Here is a 19,883-nt window from a genome sequence, read left to right on the forward strand (position 1 = left end):
TATGCCTTTATTTATACTATACTGTAACATTCAACATATAAGATGCCCCATATTCCTATGGTATATCCGTGATAGCAACCACTTGACTTCACGGAATGTTACGCGAGAAATAGCGAGAAATTTTTTTGCGCATGCGTAGCTGGCGGTCGTCCATTTTCCCGCTAAATTTTGGCATGAGAGAAGTCCAAAACAGTGCGTGAAAAGGGCGATTTCTAGCAGGATCGCGAGCTGTTGGTTTGATTTTCTGTAGCTCAGGAGGTCTAGGCAATACTAGAAGCAACCATGGGCTACTTGAGGGAGCTGGAGATGGAGAATTTTAAGTCGTACAGGGGCAAACAGACCATCGGGCCTTTCAAACAATTCACCGCCATCATAGGGCCCAATGGGGCAGGTGAGGAATCATTTGTTTTTCGTTGAATTTTCGTTGTATCTTGAGAGATCGGGGATCTTAAATGTTTTGCAATAGATAGTGCTTTGATGTAAGAACCTTGCATAATAGTTAATTTTGGCAGAGTTGCCGTTATTTTGCAGAAACTTGATAGATGTGCAGACGTTGCATACAGGTGCTTCAGGGACCCAACCCCCTTGCCCACGCTTGAATATATTATACAGGCAAAACAACATAATAACACTTGCAATTTTACTCTTAATGTTTTACTCTTTCAATGTTAACGGGTTGCAAAGGCACATGATGATTCGTTTGCGTAGTTTGTTTCTACTGTAAATTCTTTTATTTTTGTGTGGACTTAGGTTCATTTCAGGGTACTAGGAGGGGAAAAGAGTTTTTTGTGGCACCTTTGCCGTTTTAACAAAATTCTGAAGTACAGTAGTATTACACCTAAATGCTAATACCCATATTCATGATGCCATGTAAAGAGGTCACCGCAAAAACTGAAAATAAAGCCACAGCAAAAATTGTGAACTCGGGAGTAACTCTCTCTCTCTCTCTCCCCTCCTCTCACTTACTCTGTTCCAACCACAGGCAAGTCCAACCTCATGGATGCCATCAGTTTTGTGCTCGGTGAGAAGACGACACTTCTACGAGCAAAGCGCCTGTCGGACCTGATCCATGGCACCCCAGTGGGAAAACCAGCGGGAAACAAAGCTTCAGTCACAGCAGTGTACGCAGAGGATGATGGGTCTGAGATTCGCTTCACAAGAGTGTAGGTATCCCCTGAATGAAGAAAATATACATGTGCCCGCATTCAAAAAGAAAGTTGTCAAGTCTGTACCTTGAAGAAAAGGACAATGCACATACTTGATACAGTAGAAGCCAGTTAATTGCACAATGGATTAACGCATACTTCTGTTAACTGCACAGATTCCCCAAATCCCAAACCGGTGCAGTCCAGCTTCGCATAATTGCACCAGCTGGATAATTGCACGAAATTCTCTGGCAAACAGGCCATGCATTTAAACGGCTTTTACTGTACTATATCATGAAGAGAGGTTGATAAATTGTGTATATAGTGTAAGTATGTCACCAGAAATGACTTTTTAATTTTTTGGCAGGGTACACGCATCAGGGTCTGCCACGGACTACAAGGTGAACGGCAAGGTGAGAAATTCTTACACAGATATATCTCTATTTAACTTCAAAATACTTGAGAGCAACAGATTAAAACAATGAAATTTCAGTAGGTATACAGCTTGTTCCCTACAACACCTTGAGTAGTAGAAGCTGGAGAAAAAACTTGTTTCCTTTTCTACAGTCCGTGGGTATGCAGGCGTACCAACAGGAGCTGGAGAAGCTGGGCATCCTGATCAAGGCCAAGAACTTCCTGGTGTTCCAGGGTGCAGTGGAGTCCATCGCCATGAAGAACCCTAAGGAGAGGACAGCTATGTTTGAGGAAATCAGCAGGTGAAGAGATGTTCGCATACCTGGAAAAACGTTTCTTGTAACATTCAAAATTAACTGCACAAATCATTTACCTTGCCTTACACTTAGTTTCAGTCTGTCGAGAAACATTTGCCAACCTTCGGTACCATCCTCAATAGTTTAATGCTGTCTCATTCTTTTCGCTTAGTAAAAGTATGAGCCACCTGTAAACTACAGAGGATAATACCCAGCCTACATTGTGCAATCTTTAGTGATGTGATATCTCTTTGATTTTATCCCTCTTAGTATGGGCACATAAGCTGATACAGATGGCAGGGATATATTTCTCTAAAATATTAATTTTACTTATGTCACTTTTTGTAGTAATATTTTTTCTTCTTCAAATCTTCAGAGCAAGACAAATAGCTCTACAAGATGTTCTCTTTAATGGACTAGTGCATGGCCACTTTTGAATTGTTTGGCAAGTCTACATTTTGTGCATGGCAGGTCTGGAGAGCTTACTGAGGAGTATGCCAAGAAGCGTGCAGAGATGTTGAAGGCTGAGGAGGACACCTCCTTCAGCTACCAGAAGAAGAAGGGCATTGCTGCAGAGAAGAAGGAAGCTAAGCAGGAGAAAGATGAAGCAGAGAAGTACCAGCGGCTCAAGGATGACTTGGTGAGAACATAGGGCTTAAATAGGAAGTGATTGATGCAGATTTTTTCCAAAATTAATGCTACAGTAGATTCCGCTTAATTGTATCACCAATTTGTCTGAGCATTTTATCCAATTATCCGGCCTATTCTACAGTCCGAAGTTGTCTGTGTGACCAGCTTCAGCGGTGTGGGTTGGGGTGGGGGGTGTAGTTGAAAACCAATACGCACACGCGCTCAGAAGTTATCACAAACTTCTTATTTTTATCTACAATACATGTGGTAATGTCAATGTACACAAATACAATGGTAATGTCAACGTATTCACCAATTTAATTCCTTGGTTCACGGATTCGCTCGCTCCTATTTTTTGGAAAAAAAAATGAAAATAAAAATTACCACTCAGCAAATTTTCACCATTAATGGAACCATTCACCAACTTTCTGGTGTAGCAAATTGGCCTTTATATTATAAGCTCCTTAAAGTGTGGATACGGGTGCTGTTACTGTATAATAATAGTGTTTTTGTACTTTTTTCAAGCTGAAAACTTTTTTTCTTTATGTTTTGGATTAGCCGTTACCTTTACCCCAAACATTTTACAATTTTTATTTTTATTTCGCCCTTTCGCTCCATATTTTTTATGAAAAAATCCGTGAACCAAGAAATTAAATTGGTGTGGCCTTATTTACAGGTAAGAAGAACGTCAAAATCCGACATTCATAACGTCTCGACAAACCGCGGTGATTATGAGTCTACTCGCGCTTTATAGAACAAGTGTAGATTTTACCGTAACATCATGGTCTATATACGAACTGAGACTGCCTTACACATGTACATGCACAATAAAAAAATTCCAGTAGATAAACAATGAACACGATATTAAAAGATTCCAGTCGGTCAACAATACAGTGTAAGTGTGGAAATTGACGCCAATACATAACAAAGACAACTGCCGAGAAAATGTTCGTAAATCAGTTACTGAGAGACGGGAATGAACGGAAATGTCAAAGATAAACACATAATCTACACGTACACAACTCCTTATCTTGAACGATGCGCTAATTGTGTGCAAATTTACAAAGTTTCAACGTCTTTCGCTTGGTACAACAAAAAAACATGGCATCCAACAAGAAATGATGCTATCCCATAATCCATAGCGACATGTTTGTTACCAGCGTCGTGTAGGCGGGAAATTCAAATGTACAATGAGTCTATTTTTAAGTCGCTAAATCTAATCTAGTTCTACACACACAAAAAAAGAGACAACTTTGGGGGGTTCATTGACCTTTTATATACAGACGCTTATCGGTTTATTTCCAGATCTAACAGATCCGACAAAGACTTGAAACCACTCTGTCATCTTTTCATTACGCAATCCCCGTCGTCTGTCATGCCTTGCGGCAACCTGTGTTCAACAACATGGTGCCCAAAATGGAGCGCGCACCACGCTATCGGCGAGATTTTCGATGAAGTCTACCTTCCTTATGGTCGTTATCATGATCTTATGCCTTCATACATACATTTATTGGTTACTATTGGTCTCATTTTGTGACATTTTAGGTATATTTTCTCGTTTTTATTCTTTGTAACTTGACGTAATTCTATCCAAAAACCCGAAGTTTGAGATGGCGGGTTATCCGATTCTGCGACGTCTTAAACAAAGAATGAATGGCAAATGGTTTGGGTTTTCGTAATGCTATTCAATTACCCAAATTATCCAAAAAAGCGTAATACAAATAATTGGAATCCACTGTATTATCTTGAGTCAATGAGGGAGTGATGTGGGAAGGTTGCTCTTCTGTTGTAGCGATGGGAGAACAGAGAGAGAGAGAGAAACACTTCAGTCAATGAAAAGGGATCAAGATTCCACCTGATAAAATGGCTGAAAACTTAAGAAACAACATGGAACATGCTAATGTGACTTGTAATTTCTGATGGATTCACAAGGTCAGGTAAGGAGTGTATACATTGTCAGAAGCCAAAGTCTAAGATGCCAACCTTCGGTTCTTTCTGTATAGGTGAAAGCCCAGTTACAGCTGAAACTCTTCAAGCTGTACCATAATGAGCAGGAGATTAAGATACACCGCAGGGAGCTGAACTCCAAGACAGAGGAAGTGGAGAACTTCCTGGCTCACAGGGACAGCGTGGAAGAAAACATCAAGGCAAAGAAAAAGGAACATGGGAAGATGGGACGTGACATGGCCGTCATAGAGAAGAACATCAGGGAGAAGGTAGGAATGTTGTTTCTGGTCATTTTGCACTTCCAAGTATAAGCCAAGACAAAGGCAGGGTTGGACAAGTTTTCTAAAATTCACTTATCCTATTGGGCAAGTACATACAAAATTTACTTGCCTGGACTAACTTTTCACTTGTCCAGACATTTAAATGACATTTGTCGAAGTATTTTTAATTCCATCAATGGAATTCTTTTATTGTTGACTCTATTTTTGTGTTGACCAATGCTTGATATCTCTCTCACAGAAAAATCTTACTTGCCCAATCGGACAAGTGGGGTAGGACATGCACTTGCCCGATCAGCACTTTCACTTGCCCTGGACAATCGGGCTAGTGGACTTGACCAGCCCTGCAAAAGACAAAATTTTGCACTCATTTGGTTTGGTGAAGCTGTCAAGATTATCTATTATCTGTAGTATTTGTGAACATTTGATATTACAGTTGAGACATGATACGGTAAAGGAAACGATAGGAAAGGAAGAATTGGTATGGATGTCCATTTTTTTACTCCACAGGAAGTGGAGTTGAACAAGAAGAGACCACAGTACATCAAAGCTAAGGAGAATACTGCCCACATGATGCAGAAACTTGCTGCAGCAGAGTAAGTAGATTTCGGTTAGGAAATGTGCTCTTAAAGTATCTGTTTTTGACTTTCAAGCAGATGATTTTTCATGATCAAGAATCCAACTCTTAAGTAGGATATACATGCTCCAATCTACATCTTCACTAAATCATCCTTTTGTTAATTGATGTCTTACAGGAAGTCAGCCAAGAATGCCAAAAAGGCTCATGATAAACATCTGAAGGAGATAAAAGACTTGGAGCGAGAGGTGGAGGAGGTAGAGCGCCGCCGTAAGGAGTTTGAAGCTAAGATTGAAGAGGAGAGTCAGAGCCAAGGACGGGACATCCAGCTGGAACAGGAACAGGTTGGTTTACACTTCTGTCAGTGCTGTTGTTTACTTGGACAAGTCAATGCTGTAGTGCCAAGACTTAGCCCTTTATTTTTGTTGCTGGACCACTTCCCGACTATGAGTAAGACATTGGCGAAATGCTCCAATACATACCATTTCGTTGGCACTGTTTAGCAGATGTGTGCAGGTCGCACCTATGGCATGAAAGAAAGTAGTCAGGATATATTATTGTTATTAAAGAAAGATAATTAACTTATCTTATAAACATTAATTTACTGGCCTAAAACTTGGTTGATTTACGCAACTAAAGTGAAAACAAGGAAAAAAGCTCCTTGGTAAAAATGACTATCGACTCTTCCTTTCTTCACTCTCGTTACTGTCTTGGTCCAGTAAAGCCCCAAACGCATGAACATCTGCCAGGATAGCTTGTTCATTTTCTAACTGGTCCAAAATCCGATTTTTTTCAGGTCCGGTTCTTCTGGATCTGTCCCACATAAAAAATGGTTTTATACCGGTATCCACCACTAGTCATGTCCTTAACGGTGTTGTTACACCCCCAGGTGAAAGAATATAACCGACTGAAGGAAGAGGCAGGGAAGCGGGCAGCGCAGTACTCGGCAGAGCTGGACGGCGTGAACAGGGCGCAGCGGGCGGACCAGGACCGGTACGACAACGAGATGAGGAAGAAAAACGAGGTGCAGGCTCGGATCAAGCAGAAAGAGCATGAGATGGAAGAGAACAAGAAACGTCTGGAGAAACTTGAGGAGTACATCAAGTAAGTAGATGATTGAATATAGCTTTTATATCGTGAGCTACAAAGTGAAAGTTTGACTTTTGCGTATATTGCAGCTGAGGTCATCTTAATAATTTTTTGCTTAGTAAAAGATTAGATCTTGAACTTATAGGTGGACGTGGTCATAAACTTGCACATTTGCATTCCTTACACCATTGTTTTGTTACCTGCCTTTTGTTATATGCCTTTACAATTTAAATGAAGAATTCATCCTACAAATAATTCCTATTTTAGCTATGTTTTTAATGACCAAGGGTTGATGATAGATGATAATGAATTCCTTGCTTTTACAAAAGCAATTACTGATGAAAATGTTCCTTCTGTGTTGTACAGGAAGAGCCAAGCATCAGTTGAAGAGCAGAAGGAACAGCGTGCTCGTCTGGAGAAGGACGTGGGCTCGGCCAAAGGTCGCATCGAATACATCAACAGGGAACTGGAGTCCATTGTAGGAGAACTGGGAGAGGCTAAGGTGTGTGGTCAGAATTGCGGTAATTTGAGGGTTACGGGTTTCATTTAAGAAGTTAGGGTCAAAACAAAAGGTCAGTATATGTGTATTTGACACTATTTCAGCATTTGGTAGTGAACATGGTACCACAAAGAAAGCATGGCAGGATATATTGAAACTGTAAATAACAATTTACATTGTATTACGAGTGAAAAGGTGGTAGGAACTTGACCATGATTGTTAAAATTAAAGTACTGTGTCGATGACCCTCATACAGGTTGACCGTCAGGAGAGTGCCCGCAGTGCTAAGAAACAGGAGCTTATGGAGAATCTCAAGCGGCTTTTCCCAGGAGTGGTGAGTCAGGGCTGTTTTTCTTGTTCATGGTCAAGAACAAGAGTATGTTCTTGTTGAGTACGGGAGCCATGTTCCCAGATAAAGACAAAAAAAGCGCAAAAAAGCAGCCAAATTATGCGAAGTCCTCAATATATAATACAAAACAATGTCCTCCAAAACAAATCTAGAATCAGGCGACAATACAGGGTTTGTTGAAGTTTCAAGATAGTTTTTGGTACAAGTGTAATGCATTCAGTGCAGATGCTTATCAGGAGGCTTATCCTTATCTCTTGTGTTTTCACACTTTCTAGTATGGCCGTCTGATAGATCTCTGTGAGCCGACCCATCGCAAGTACCAGATCGCCATCACCAAGGTGATGGGAAAGAACATGGACGCTATTGTGGTGGACGCTGAGAAAACAGCACGTGACTGTATCCAGTACATGAAAGAACAGCGTTCGGAGCCGGAGACGTTCCTTCCGTTGGATTACATTGAAGTGCGAGGGACCAATGAAAAGCTAAGGTGAGTATCAAAACACTACAGACACCGTTTGTATTCTGTACACTGTATTGGCTTTGTCCTTAACACTACAAGTACAACTGTAAATAGTTTGGTTCTACACAAGTGAAAGAAAATGATATCAATTGCAAGAGACAAACTCCTCTTCTGAATTCTAGTTTTTTTTAGTATCGTAGTATTGTTAGTATTATGCCTGAATACTTCTCTTCTATTACCCAGGGAAATCCGTAACCCTCATGGTGTGAAGCTTGTGATTGATGTGATCCGTTATGAGCCAGCCTCCGTGAAGAAGGCCCTACAGTTCGCCTGTGGTAACTCCCTGGTGTGTGAGTCACCTGATGATGCCAAGAAGGTGGCCTTCGAGATGGGGGAGAGACACAAGGTGGGGATTGAGACCATGCTATAGTTCGTCTGACTACATTTACTGCATATACATAATTTTATAACCCTTGCAAGAGTGGGGATAACATACAAAAACACGGATAGTGCCATGGACATAATGTGGTTCATAGGGGAGTGTTTGATGACCATTTATTGTGTCCTTTCAGTACCAGTTTTCACTATTGGTAAATCTTTTTATGAATAGGGCACGGGGTGCACAGAGCCTCTGTATTGTGTAGCTGTTCTAATGAATATTTCTTGTCTCTGCTAGGCTGTGTCCCTGGATGGAACCATGTTTCAGAAGTCTGGTGTGATCTCAGGAGGAGCTACGTGAGTTTTTCTTTTGTCTTTTTCCATTGTAATTTCTCCTAATGAAAAAAAGATAAATTAAATGCCAAATGCTATATCTGATGTGAACGAGATAAGAGAATATCAGTAACGAAGGACATTTTTATGTGTGTACTGTAAGTCTTCATTTATTTTCTTTCACGATAGTGACCTGAAAGCAAAGGCACGTCGCTGGGACGACAAGCGACTGGATACCCTGAAGGTCCGCAAAGACGAGCTGACAACAGAGCTCAAGGAACAGTTGAAGAACAAACGGAAGGAATCAGAGCTCAATACCATCAAATCACAGATCAACGGTCTGGAAACACGCTTGAAGTACTCACAGACAGACTACAACACCACGGTAAGCTGGCTATGTGTCAACTAGAAACTAGTACATGTATATGCCTTTGGTTGTATTCAAAAAAATGTTTAAGGTTATATCAACTTGCAACTGCATTGTATTCTACATCTTATAAAATATAGTACGAATGGAATAGACTATTCATTGTTAGACTCTATACTTTAAGTCAGTAGTTCGCACTAAGTCCATTCATCTTTCCTTTCAGCGAGACCGTCACCTGAAGAAGAACGAAGAAGACCACCAAAAGTTCAGCCATGAGCTGGAGCTGTTTGACGTATGTTCTTGGCTTTTTATGACATAATGTTGATCTAAATACAGTATGCTGATATTACCATGATGGACTTTTTGCTCTTCTTAAGAAGCATTTTGAAATTGTGTATTTGAATAACAGAATGGAATTGTTTAGCACAGGAACTGTAGTTGTGTGTGGCGGCATTCTACTTCCAAAATTCCTTTTTGTTCCAAAGTCTAGATGCACAGAAAAAAATTGTGAATGCCACATCACAGCACAGAATGTCAGCAAAACGTAATTACAGCCCTTCGTCAGAACTCAGTCTGAAATTCCATAGCTAACTTCACCCACACAGATATTTAGGCGCACCCTTATGTATCCCTACACAGATATCTAGGTGCACTGGTGCGCTCACGGTTAAAAATTAGATACACAGCTCCAATTTCAGGTGCGCAAAAGTGCATATGCATCCATTGTTTGAAGCCCTTGTGTCTTAGAAACTCTAGCCTTACTGCTTTAGTGTAAGTATGCCATGTAGCCAGAGTTGATTAACTGTGTCCGACTGTGTTCCACAGCCGCGGTTGCAGGAGATAGAGAACAGGATGACGGAGCGAGCCAAGAACATCCAGTTGTTGAAAGACCAGATGAACCGTGTGGAGGATGAGGTCTTTTCAACATTCTGTGAGCAAATTGGAGTCGAAAACATCAGGTATTCGTTGTACCTAGTCTTCTTTCTGTTAACACAAAATGTTCATAACTGTGAATGAACCAGAATTTGTATATTTACAAGATTTGGGGTGATCCAGCTAAGAATCTTGACTTTATCAAGAAATATAGGTGTTAGCATTTTTCTATAAGAAATATAGGGATTAGCCCAAATTTTCAGGGGTGGGAGAAAAATTACAATTGACAGTCACACTATAGCCCAAACTTTTAGGGGTGGGGGAAAATTAAAATGACAGTGGAAAAGATAGGGGTTGATCATGTTTCTTCTTTTGTCCAATATAGACAGTACGAAGAGCGAGAGCTTCGCGTACAGCAAGAGCGCACCAAGAAGCGCCTGGAGTTTGAGAACCAGAAGTCCCGCTTGTCCAACCAACTGGACTACGAGAAATCTCGAGACACTGCGGCGAGCGTGAAGAAGTGGGAGAAGGAAGTGAAGAGAGAACAGTCTGAGTTGGAGAAACTCAAAACAGAGGAAACCAAACACATGAAGGTAAGGCAGTGTCTGACATGCTGGGGGCACAGCGAGGGCGGATGCAAAATGAAATCACAAAAGCACTCAGTCAAAATGATTCTTTAAAGATACACTTCACATTTGCAAAAATCTTAAACAAACCTTTTCATCTCTACAATCATGTATGAAATGGTATAAAATGTTTCATTGTGTACGCAGTATGTTGAAATGAGACGTTTCAGATATATTAAATGAGAAGTTTCAAATGCATTTTATCCTTGGAACATGGAAAGTTCCACAAATGCAGTTAAGGATATCATAAGACATGATAGTATTAGATGAATCTTTAAGGTAGCACTCAAAGATATAGATAGATTTTGGAGACAGCAACTTTTCATCACTATCCAGTTGCTTGAGTTACCTTGTGTATCTCCTTACCTGGATGTCTAACCTTCAACAACATACGATGAAGTCTTTGGACATTTGAAAGAGGAATTGTATCTAGAACATAGTGACTTTTCTCCCTGACCCAGGTGATAGACAATGAACAGAAAAATTTGGAGGACTTGAAGAATTCTCGGCTGCTGAAGAAGACAATGATGGACGATAAGAACACGGAGATCGAGTCCATCCGTAAAGAAATGGCCGGGGTGCAGAAAGACATCAACCACACCCAGAAACAAGTCACCGCCCTGGAGACCAAACTGGAACAGAAACGGGCAGACAGACACAGCCTGCTCAAGTCCTGCAAGGTGGGGAGACTGTAGTCTCATAGCTGTACAAATTCAGTCAGGATGGAACTGATAAGTGTTGGGAACAAAATGTCATTGTGACTGCTGTAATGTCGGATATAAGAGAGTAGGTACTTACTTGGCCATGTAAATACCTACTGGTTGTGGAAAAGAATTTTCCTATATCCTATATTCTGCCAACCTGATGAAGTTATTTTCAGATGCTGCAATGCCATCAGAATAGGCAGGAATGCATGTAGTTTGGTCACATCATGATTGTATTCAGAAAGACAACCATGTTATGTCCATGATACGTTCCTACTATGTTGTGTGTTTAGACTTTATTAGTGGGAATAAACCAACATGTGGTAGAATTATAATATGTTGCTTACAACATGTGTTTCTTTCCTAGATGGATGACATCAAGTTGCCCATGAAGAAAGGTTCCATGGAGGACATCACCGAGGCTGGTGAGATCTCCGGCAGCCAGGGCGAGTCTGAGTCGGGTGTGGACAGTGGCAGCACCCAGGGGGCCAAGCAGATCTACGAACGGGAGGCACAGATTGAGCTCAACTACCGCCAGCTCAGCAGTGATCTCAAAGATGTAGGTTGATTTAGCTTTCTTCTTGAGGATCATTGCACTTTTCATGTTTGAGAAAATGGTTGAGGTGAAAACAGCACAGTTCTTCAAATGTTGGAGCATGTTTTAAAACTTGTAGTCAACTCTACTGAGTAATAAAAATAATTGTTATTGCTGTATCATTTGTCACAAAGCTAAGAAAAAAAACAGTGGTGGCAGAACTAAGACAGAATAGCTCTATTCAATGGTATTTGACTTCAATTTTTGTCAAATTGTCTCTGTTTGTTGTGAAATCTAATGATTGTTGATATGTTACCGAATCTAATTAAAGAATAACTGTGATACCCACAGCTGGACACGACTGAGGAAGTCTGCACCATGAGCGACAAGCTTGCCTCCGAGGTCATCAACATGCAGTCCAACCTGCAGCGGATATCAGCCCCAAATATGAAGGCCATGGAAAAGTAGGTGTCATCAAACACATTTTTCCTATGCCAATATATATGGCAGGGGTAACAAGTTTATAAAAATCTCAGTCAATGGGAAAAATCTTGCCCAATCAGCACTTTCACTTGCCCTGGACAATAGGGCTAGTGGACTTGTCTAGCCCTGTATTGTTGTGCTTTATATAGTAAGTAATAAACTAGGAGAGAGTGTTAACTATATTAAAATGGACGGGACTGCTTCAATGTGTCCTCCCTCTGATGGCAGGTAGCTGCCTGCGCCAGGTGGTTGCTCGGCCAGGTTTGACTGTATTTACGTCCCCTATGTTGCAACATTCCACTCTTCATTTTGTCTGTTTTCCATTTTCCCAGATTGGATGCAGCCCAAGAACGTTTACAGGAAACAGCCAACCAGTTTGAGGAAGCACGCCGCCGCGCCAAGAAGGCCAAGCAGAACTTCGAGATGGTTCGCAAAGAGAGATTCGACAGATTCAACAATATGTTCGAGCACGTGTCTACACGGATCGATGAAATATACAAAGTAAGGAACACAATTTTTGGTTTTTATTTGCCTATAGTTATTGAAGCACTCTCAATGGGATGCCCTAACATCGGCTCCCCGTCCATCCGCCTTGTCGTGGTGTGAGAGCTCGAATGTACCAATCTCCTAGTCCCGGGGTAGGTGGCACGTTCCTACTCTGTAACCTCGAATGAGGGGGTGGAGCTTGGGTAGTCGCTAAAGGATGGACCTCGCCCCTCACCCAAGAGGTTAAAATGGGTTGGCGTAGGGTCAACTACCCTACCTGTAAAACAGCCACCAGTTACAGAAGCACCGATGATAAGAATCCAAAAACCCGTCATGGGCAAGGAAGGGTCTCCACAAAGGGGGCTTATGACGCAGGGCAGTGAAAGCCGCAAGGAAGCTGCAAGGCCGACTCCCCTTCTGACGCCCAAGACAACCATAAAGATAGGTACATGGAATGTAAGAACTATGTACGAAACAGGGAGGACAGCACAGGTAGCAAAGGAAATGAGGAGCTACAATATCTCACTACTAGGGCTGAGTGAAACAAGATGGCTACAGGCTGGGCAGCTGAGGCTAGCTACAGGAGAGATGCTACTGTACTCTGGACACACAGAAGATGGAGCTCCCCACACAGAGGGAGTCGCCATGATGCTGTCACAGGAAGCACAGAGGGCACTCATTGGCTGGGAACCTGTCAGCTCACGCATCATTACTGCCAAGTTTGCCACCAAGAAAAGCAACATCAACATGAATGTCATACAGTGCTATGCACCTACTAATGATGCAGAGGAAGAGAAGAAGGATGCATTCTACCAGCAACTCCAAGCTGTCTTGGATAAGAACAGAAACAAGGACATCACTTTACTTATGGGGGACCTCAATGCCAAGGTAGGAGCGGATAACACGGGTCATGAGGAGGTAATGGGAATGGAAGGACTAGGAAAGATGAATGACAATGGGGAAAGGTTTACAGACCTGTGTTCGCTCAACCAACTGGTCATAGGAGGTAGCATCTTCATGCACAAGAGAATACACAAGGCCACATGGAGATCACCGGACCATGTCACAGAGAACCAAATCGACCACATGTGCATTAACCAGAAGTTCCGACGACTGTGGAGTGATGTAAGGGTGATGAGGGGAGCAGATGTGTCATCAGACCACCACCTTCTGGTGATGTCAGCACGACTGAGGCTGAAGAAGTATTCCACAAACACCAACCCCCGCAAAAGATTCAACGTAGGCCTGCTCAAGGACAAAGACATCCAGACATCATTCAAGATAAGCCTGTCTAACAGGTTCCAACCTCTGCAGGAACTTTTTAAAGAGGAGGATACAGACATTGAGAACCAGTGGCAACAGGTCAAGAAGGGGTGGCTGGACACATGTGAAGAGGTCTTAGGTAAGAAGAAACCAGAACACAAGGAGTGGATCTCCTTCAGCACTCTACAGAAGCTGGAAACAAGGAAGCAAAAGAAAACTGTACTGAACACAAGCCGGACACGATCAGAGAAGATGAAGGCACAGGAAGCATACACAGCTGCTGACAAGGAGGTCAAAAAGAGCATCAAGAAGGATAAGAGGGACCATTTTGAGGACCTAGCTAGACAGGCAGAGGAAGCAGCAGGGAAGGGAAACCTGAGAGACCTCTACATGACAACAAGGAAACTAGCAGGTAAATTTCAACAAGTAGACAAGCCTGTGAAGGACAAAGAGGGTAACCCACTCACAACAACAGAAGAACAACTGAGAAGATGGGCAGAGCATTTCAAAGAACTGTTAAACAGACCAGCACCTGAAGCACCGCCAGATATCCCACCGGCAGACTCAGAGCTACCCATCAACACTGGCAAACCCACAAAGATAGAGATCAAGAAAGCCATCATGTCCCTAAAGAACGGAAAGTCAGCAGGACCAGATGAAGTGCCGGCAGAAGCCCTCAAAGCAGACATAGCAGGCTCAGTCAACATGCTGCACAGTCTTTTTGGTAGGATATGGGAGGAGGAGCAAGTTCCCTCTGAGTGGAGAGAAGGCATTCTTGTCAAACTACCAAAGAAGGGGGATCTAAGCAACTGTAGCAACTACAGGGGGATCATGCTGCTATCAACAGCAGGGAAAGTCTTTAACAGAATTCTCCTGTGGAGAATGAGGGATGCAGTGGATGCGAAGCTGCGGGATGAGCAGGCAGGCTTCCGCAAGAACAGGTCCTGTGCCGATCAGATTGCCACCTTACGCATCATAATAGAGCAGTCACTGGAATGGAACTCCCCTCTATACATCAACTTCATAGACTACGAAAAGGCCTTCGACAGCATTGACAGAGCCACCTTGTGGAAGTTGCTGAAACACTACGGATTACCACAGAAGTTCATATCTTTAATCCAGAGCACATATGAGGACATGAAGTGTAGAGTAGCACATGCAGGACAGCTGACAGAAAGCTTTGACGTGAACACAGGAGTAAGGCAGGGATGCTTACTATCACCGCTTCTTTTCCTCCTGAATGTTGACTGGATTATGAGGACAACTACAAAGGGGAAGAGAAATGGGATCCAGTGGACGCTCTGGTCACAGCTAGAAGACCTGGACTTTGCCGACGACCTGGCACTTCTCTCACACAACCACAAACAGATGCAGGATAAAACAGCCCATCTGGATGCAACATCACTGAGTACAGGGCTCAAGATCAGTAGAAAGAAGACAGAACTCATGAAAATCAACACTACAAACAGTACACCAGTCACAATTGGAGGTGAGGAAGTGAAGGAGACAGAGTCCTTTGTATACCTGGGAAGTGTGGTAGACCACCACGGGGGCACGGATAAGGATGTTACAGCCAGGATAGGGAAAGCGAGAGCAGCTTTCATCATGCTGAAGAACGTCTGGGCCTCCAGGGTGATACGGGTAGCCACCAAACTCCGCATCTTCAACTCCAACGTTAAGTCAGTACTGCTCTATGGATCCGAGACCTGGAGAACAACAAAAGCAACGCAGCACAGGATACAAACCTTCATTAACACTTGTCTGAGGAGGATCTTTAAAATCAGGTGGTCAGACAGGATCAGCAACCTGGAGCTGTGGGACAGAGCAGGACAAGAACCAGTGGTCAGTCAGATACTCAAGAGGAAGTGGTCCTGGATAGGGCACACTCTCCGGAAGCCAACATCCAGCATTACACACCAGGCTCTGACTTGGAACCCTCAGGGCAAGCGGAAGAGGGGGAGGCCCAGGAATAGTTGGAGGAGAGATACGGAGGAAGAGATGAAAAGTATCTGCAACAGCTGGCAGGATCTGAGGAAGAAAGCCCAGAGGAGGGTACAATGGAGGACCATCATCGGTGGCCTATGTTCTGACCGGAACAAAGGGCCCAAGTAAGTAAGTAAGTTATTGAAGCAGGAAACCTTTATTACGTATTTCAAGGTTATAGCCATGAACTGCATTACTTCGCACAAGACTAAGATTTGATATATGTAGCAATGTAATGCTAGTTCACCTTTATCCGCGGGGTAACCTATTGTCGTTGTTTTAAAAAACAGACTATTTAGGGACATCAATTCAACAAACTGGTTTTAAATTTCAATATTTTCAAAACATTTCAAAATGCTGAAACTTCAGTTAACTTGATATTCCTAAATACACTGTTTTTAGATTTAACAAATAAGGGTTAACCCATGGATAAGGTAAACTAGCGTACTGGTCTTTGCTGTACAGTGTCAGTATTTTTGCGTGCTTTGTCTTTCTTTGAAATGTAGGGCATCATGTTGACATTTGTCTGAAATATGCTTTTCGATCTTCCCCAAAGCAACTGTCGAGAAACCACAGTGCCCAGGCTTTCCTGGGCCCAGAAAATCCCGAGGAACCTTACCTGGACGGCATCAACTACAACTGTGTGGCTCCAGGGAAACGGTTCCGCCCCATGGACAACCTGTCCGGCGGGGAAAAGACTGTAGCAGCTCTGGCACTGCTCTTCTCCATACACAGGTAAGGACCTATTTAACCTTCTCCCTGCAGCCTTATCTTGTAGTACGTAACAAATACAAGTCTGGTGCCAAATGGCTATGTATCAGTGTGAAGGCTGATTAACTTTTTCCATAAAGTATTGTGACTGGTTCTTCAGAATGTGAAGAAAAGTCCACATAAGTCTAGAATCCCTGACCACTTTGTGTTTTATGAGCAAGGAGCTTAGTACACTGGTAGTGCTGTGCATTTTTAACTCAGACTCTCCTTCTCCATATGCTGAGTGCTAAGCAGAGTCAGAGCAAGCATTTTTAAAGTCTTTGGTATCACTTGGCCGGGGAATCAAACTCACAAACTTCCAAATGCAAGAGGAACACTATACGTAATGGACCATTACACTGATATAAATACTTCTGATGAATATATTTTTCATTGTATCATTTACAAATAGATCTGTTACAGTACAACTTGTATCACAAACACTCAGTGGATTCCATGTCCCTTCTGTCCCAGCTACCAGCCAGCTCCATTCTTTGTGCTGGATGAGATTGATGCAGCACTGGACAACACCAACATTGGGAAGGTGGGCTAGAATCTGATGTGCATGTACATATTCCTAAGCTCCAGAAGAGAGTGTTATTTTCCAATAGATATAAATTTTACGAACTAAAAAATGCACACTACTTCATATCATCCGATAAAGTAACCACTAATCTCGCGTACATTAAAAAGCATTGAGTATTGTACTTAACTCCCCAAGTACTCTTTAATTAGATTAAGTAATGTCAGTCTACGGCTGAATACAATGTGTCTGACAAAGCCTGACAAAAGTTAGCTTACAAAACCAATTGGAGGGGCGATGTTAAAAACTCGTCTTGTTATGCGTTCTTTGATATTTTGTGAACAATTGGCTTTCATGGTGTGAACATCGCCCCTCATCAATGCCGAAAATATGCATGATGAAGGAAGTGTCATGACGTATAGGAAATACATGTGTAGGGTCTGCATGGGTTTAGTGAGGGTCATATTGTTGACTGTACAAACACACGTTGCGTATTTCACCACAAGTGAAATTATGCAAAAATTCTGCTGATTGTGTATTCATTGATACATAATCTATTGGAACAAAACACTCCCCTCTGGAGTTTAGGGCTCCTTTAAACATACATACATTTAACATTGTGGTTGTAAGTTGACGCTTGATATGCAAAATGTCAGCATGTCCAGTACATCCAGGATATTTTGTTGAAAGTTTTCCTTTGCATGTGTGAAATACCAGGTTGCCCAGTACATCAAGGAGCAGTCTGAGGGCAGCTTCCAGTGCATCGTCATCTCCTTAAAGGAGGAGTTCTACAACCGAGCAGATGCACTCGTCGGGATTTATCCTGAGGTACATACCAAACTCCTTATCCTCACCAAAAATGCTTTATGTGTTGTCTATTGAGAACTTTTCCCACATACTTGTAGTTTTGTACATTTTAAAGATTTTCTTTAGTGGCTATGGCAGGGCTGTCTCCAGTTCTGCTTTCCCCCCTTGTTTGGAAGCCCTAATATTGCTAAATTTTGTAGTAAAATCTAGCATTTTGAATTTTACAAAAGTACATTTTTATCAATTGCTTGTCAGGAAGTTCATGTTTTTGGATGGATCTCCACATCTCCATATCAGGTTGGAGGGATGGACCTTGGAGACGACCCTCGACTATACTAGTATACGTGTAGCAAAAGTTACTATATATGTGGCATATTGAAAATTACTATATACTAAAAATTCTATACTGTATACATGTAGCAAAAAATTATGAACTTTTGCTGACCTTCTTTTTAATGGCTGCAGCAAGGAGACTGTACCATCAGCAACACCCTGACCCTTGACCTGACCAAGTATCAGGAGAGTACCAAGGGACAGGGCAGCCCCAGCAAGCGATGAACCCGAGATAACCCTTGACCTGACCTGGCAGTGGCGCTTGGAACCGACCTTTGACAAGCTCCATGAAGATAAGCCAACGTTCAGTTGTTCCATGTTGTGTCGTGCTCATCCTTTGATGACAAGAAACTTTATTTAGCTATCATTGTGACGATGTAGTTCTAGTCATACCATGAATGAAGTTACTCTCATTTAAAGTCAAGCTGGAAAGTCATCACCAAATAAGAATTGGAGGAGATGAAAACAGTATTGGATAAGGGATGAAGTCAGCACTGATGGTGTGGAAATATGGTCTTTAACCATCAAAGAACTCATCTGAGTTTTGCCAATGGTTACAGTGCAAAGACTTTCACTGTGCAATGTGTGGCTCCAGCTGAAATGGCAACATTAACAGAAGTTTGTTCAGGTATTCTAGAGTTGGTCACTTAGACATTCCAAACAATAGTCATGGTGTTGTCCAACAGCAAAATGACTTTTTCTGTTCTGAAAGTATTTGTTACTTGTTCATCCCCGAATCACGATAGAGAATCGGCATCTATGAAAGCATTTGAAGTAGAGAAAAAATCTAAGTTCTAAACATATCAAATACTTTCACTGTTCTTGATAAGGCAACCATGTTTTCAAGAGGTTTACATGCATAATTTTACATACTGCAATTATTGTACCACTCAAGCTCAATTTTGGAACTGAGCTAGTTTTGATTCAATGTTAGTTGATTCTATTTAGTATTGTAGTGAAATTCTGAAATTAATAGTTTAGCTGAATCTTTTTATTTTGTATGATATATCAGGTTATTATCGTTTGACATTTACCAGAAAAGATCTACCAGTTGTATTTTCTCATACCACAACAATAAATGTGTTGAAATATTTCTGCTGTTGTGTATCTGTATATGGTAATTAACAAGAAAGGGACATGTGCTTCTGCTGCCTGTTTAGAGGCCCAGACCAGCTTCTTTTGCCTCAAAAGTGCCCCCTACCAGCACCCAAAGGAACTTCACCACAAACAGTTTCTTACCAAGGCCATACCTACTGAACACTTGCCATGAGGGGTAGGGATAGAATGGCCTTGGCATTAAACAGTTCAGTGGTCTGTTGATGTTCTTGAATTACAACTTAAACCATATGCTTGACTTTGGTACAAAGAGTAGTGAAGTGTGTAATGCAGTACCGCCCTTACACTGAGAATGGTTTCCTGATCATGAGCTGAAATCAAAGCTAGATTCTTCTCATTGAAATAATCATGCTTGTAGTCAGGAATGTCTTCAACGAAGACGTTACAAAACTGTGACTTTTTAGTTTTCTACAATTTTTTTCAGGAAGCAACATTCCTGCCCACCCCCTCCACCCCCACAAAGTTTTGAGAAGTAACAGTGCTGTGCATCCTGGTACATGTAGGTTAGAGGTGGTCCTCACAATTTGCCCTCCAGCCTACTGTGAAGTATGCTAGGAAAGGGCTATCAGATTGTCTATTTGTTAGCTCTTTACTCCAGGAATCCTCTGAAGTATCCCGAAAATCACTGCAATGCCAAAG

General features: G+C 42.0%; 1 protein-coding gene across 1 annotated transcript; it reads left to right on the plus strand.

Moving 5' to 3' along the window:
- The first annotated feature begins 105 nt into the window (after positions 1–105).
- Positions 106–19,221, plus strand: LOC118415765 (structural maintenance of chromosomes protein 1A-like). The gene is made up of 26 exons (XM_035820567.1): positions 106–391; positions 983–1,163; positions 1,513–1,558; positions 1,713–1,861; positions 2,327–2,495; positions 4,489–4,701; positions 5,221–5,306; positions 5,466–5,631; positions 6,177–6,391; positions 6,743–6,878; positions 7,132–7,209; positions 7,500–7,711; positions 7,928–8,090; positions 8,361–8,419; positions 8,585–8,780; positions 8,986–9,054; positions 9,588–9,721; positions 10,021–10,228; positions 10,723–10,941; positions 11,333–11,524; positions 11,852–11,964; positions 12,316–12,484; positions 16,272–16,450; positions 16,940–17,009; positions 17,706–17,816; positions 18,261–19,221. The coding sequence occupies exons 1-26, from the start codon at positions 283–285 to the stop codon at positions 18,351–18,353; spliced, it is 3,735 nt and encodes a 1,244-aa protein (XP_035676460.1). The 5' UTR covers positions 106–282; the 3' UTR covers positions 18,354–19,221.
- The last annotated feature ends 662 nt before the right edge of the window (positions 19,222–19,883 follow it).

Source organism: Branchiostoma floridae, chromosome 5, assembly GCF_000003815.2.
Source record: "Branchiostoma floridae strain S238N-H82 chromosome 5, Bfl_VNyyK, whole genome shotgun sequence".
NCBI classification, from domain to species: domain Eukaryota; kingdom Metazoa; phylum Chordata; class Leptocardii; order Amphioxiformes; family Branchiostomatidae; genus Branchiostoma; species Branchiostoma floridae.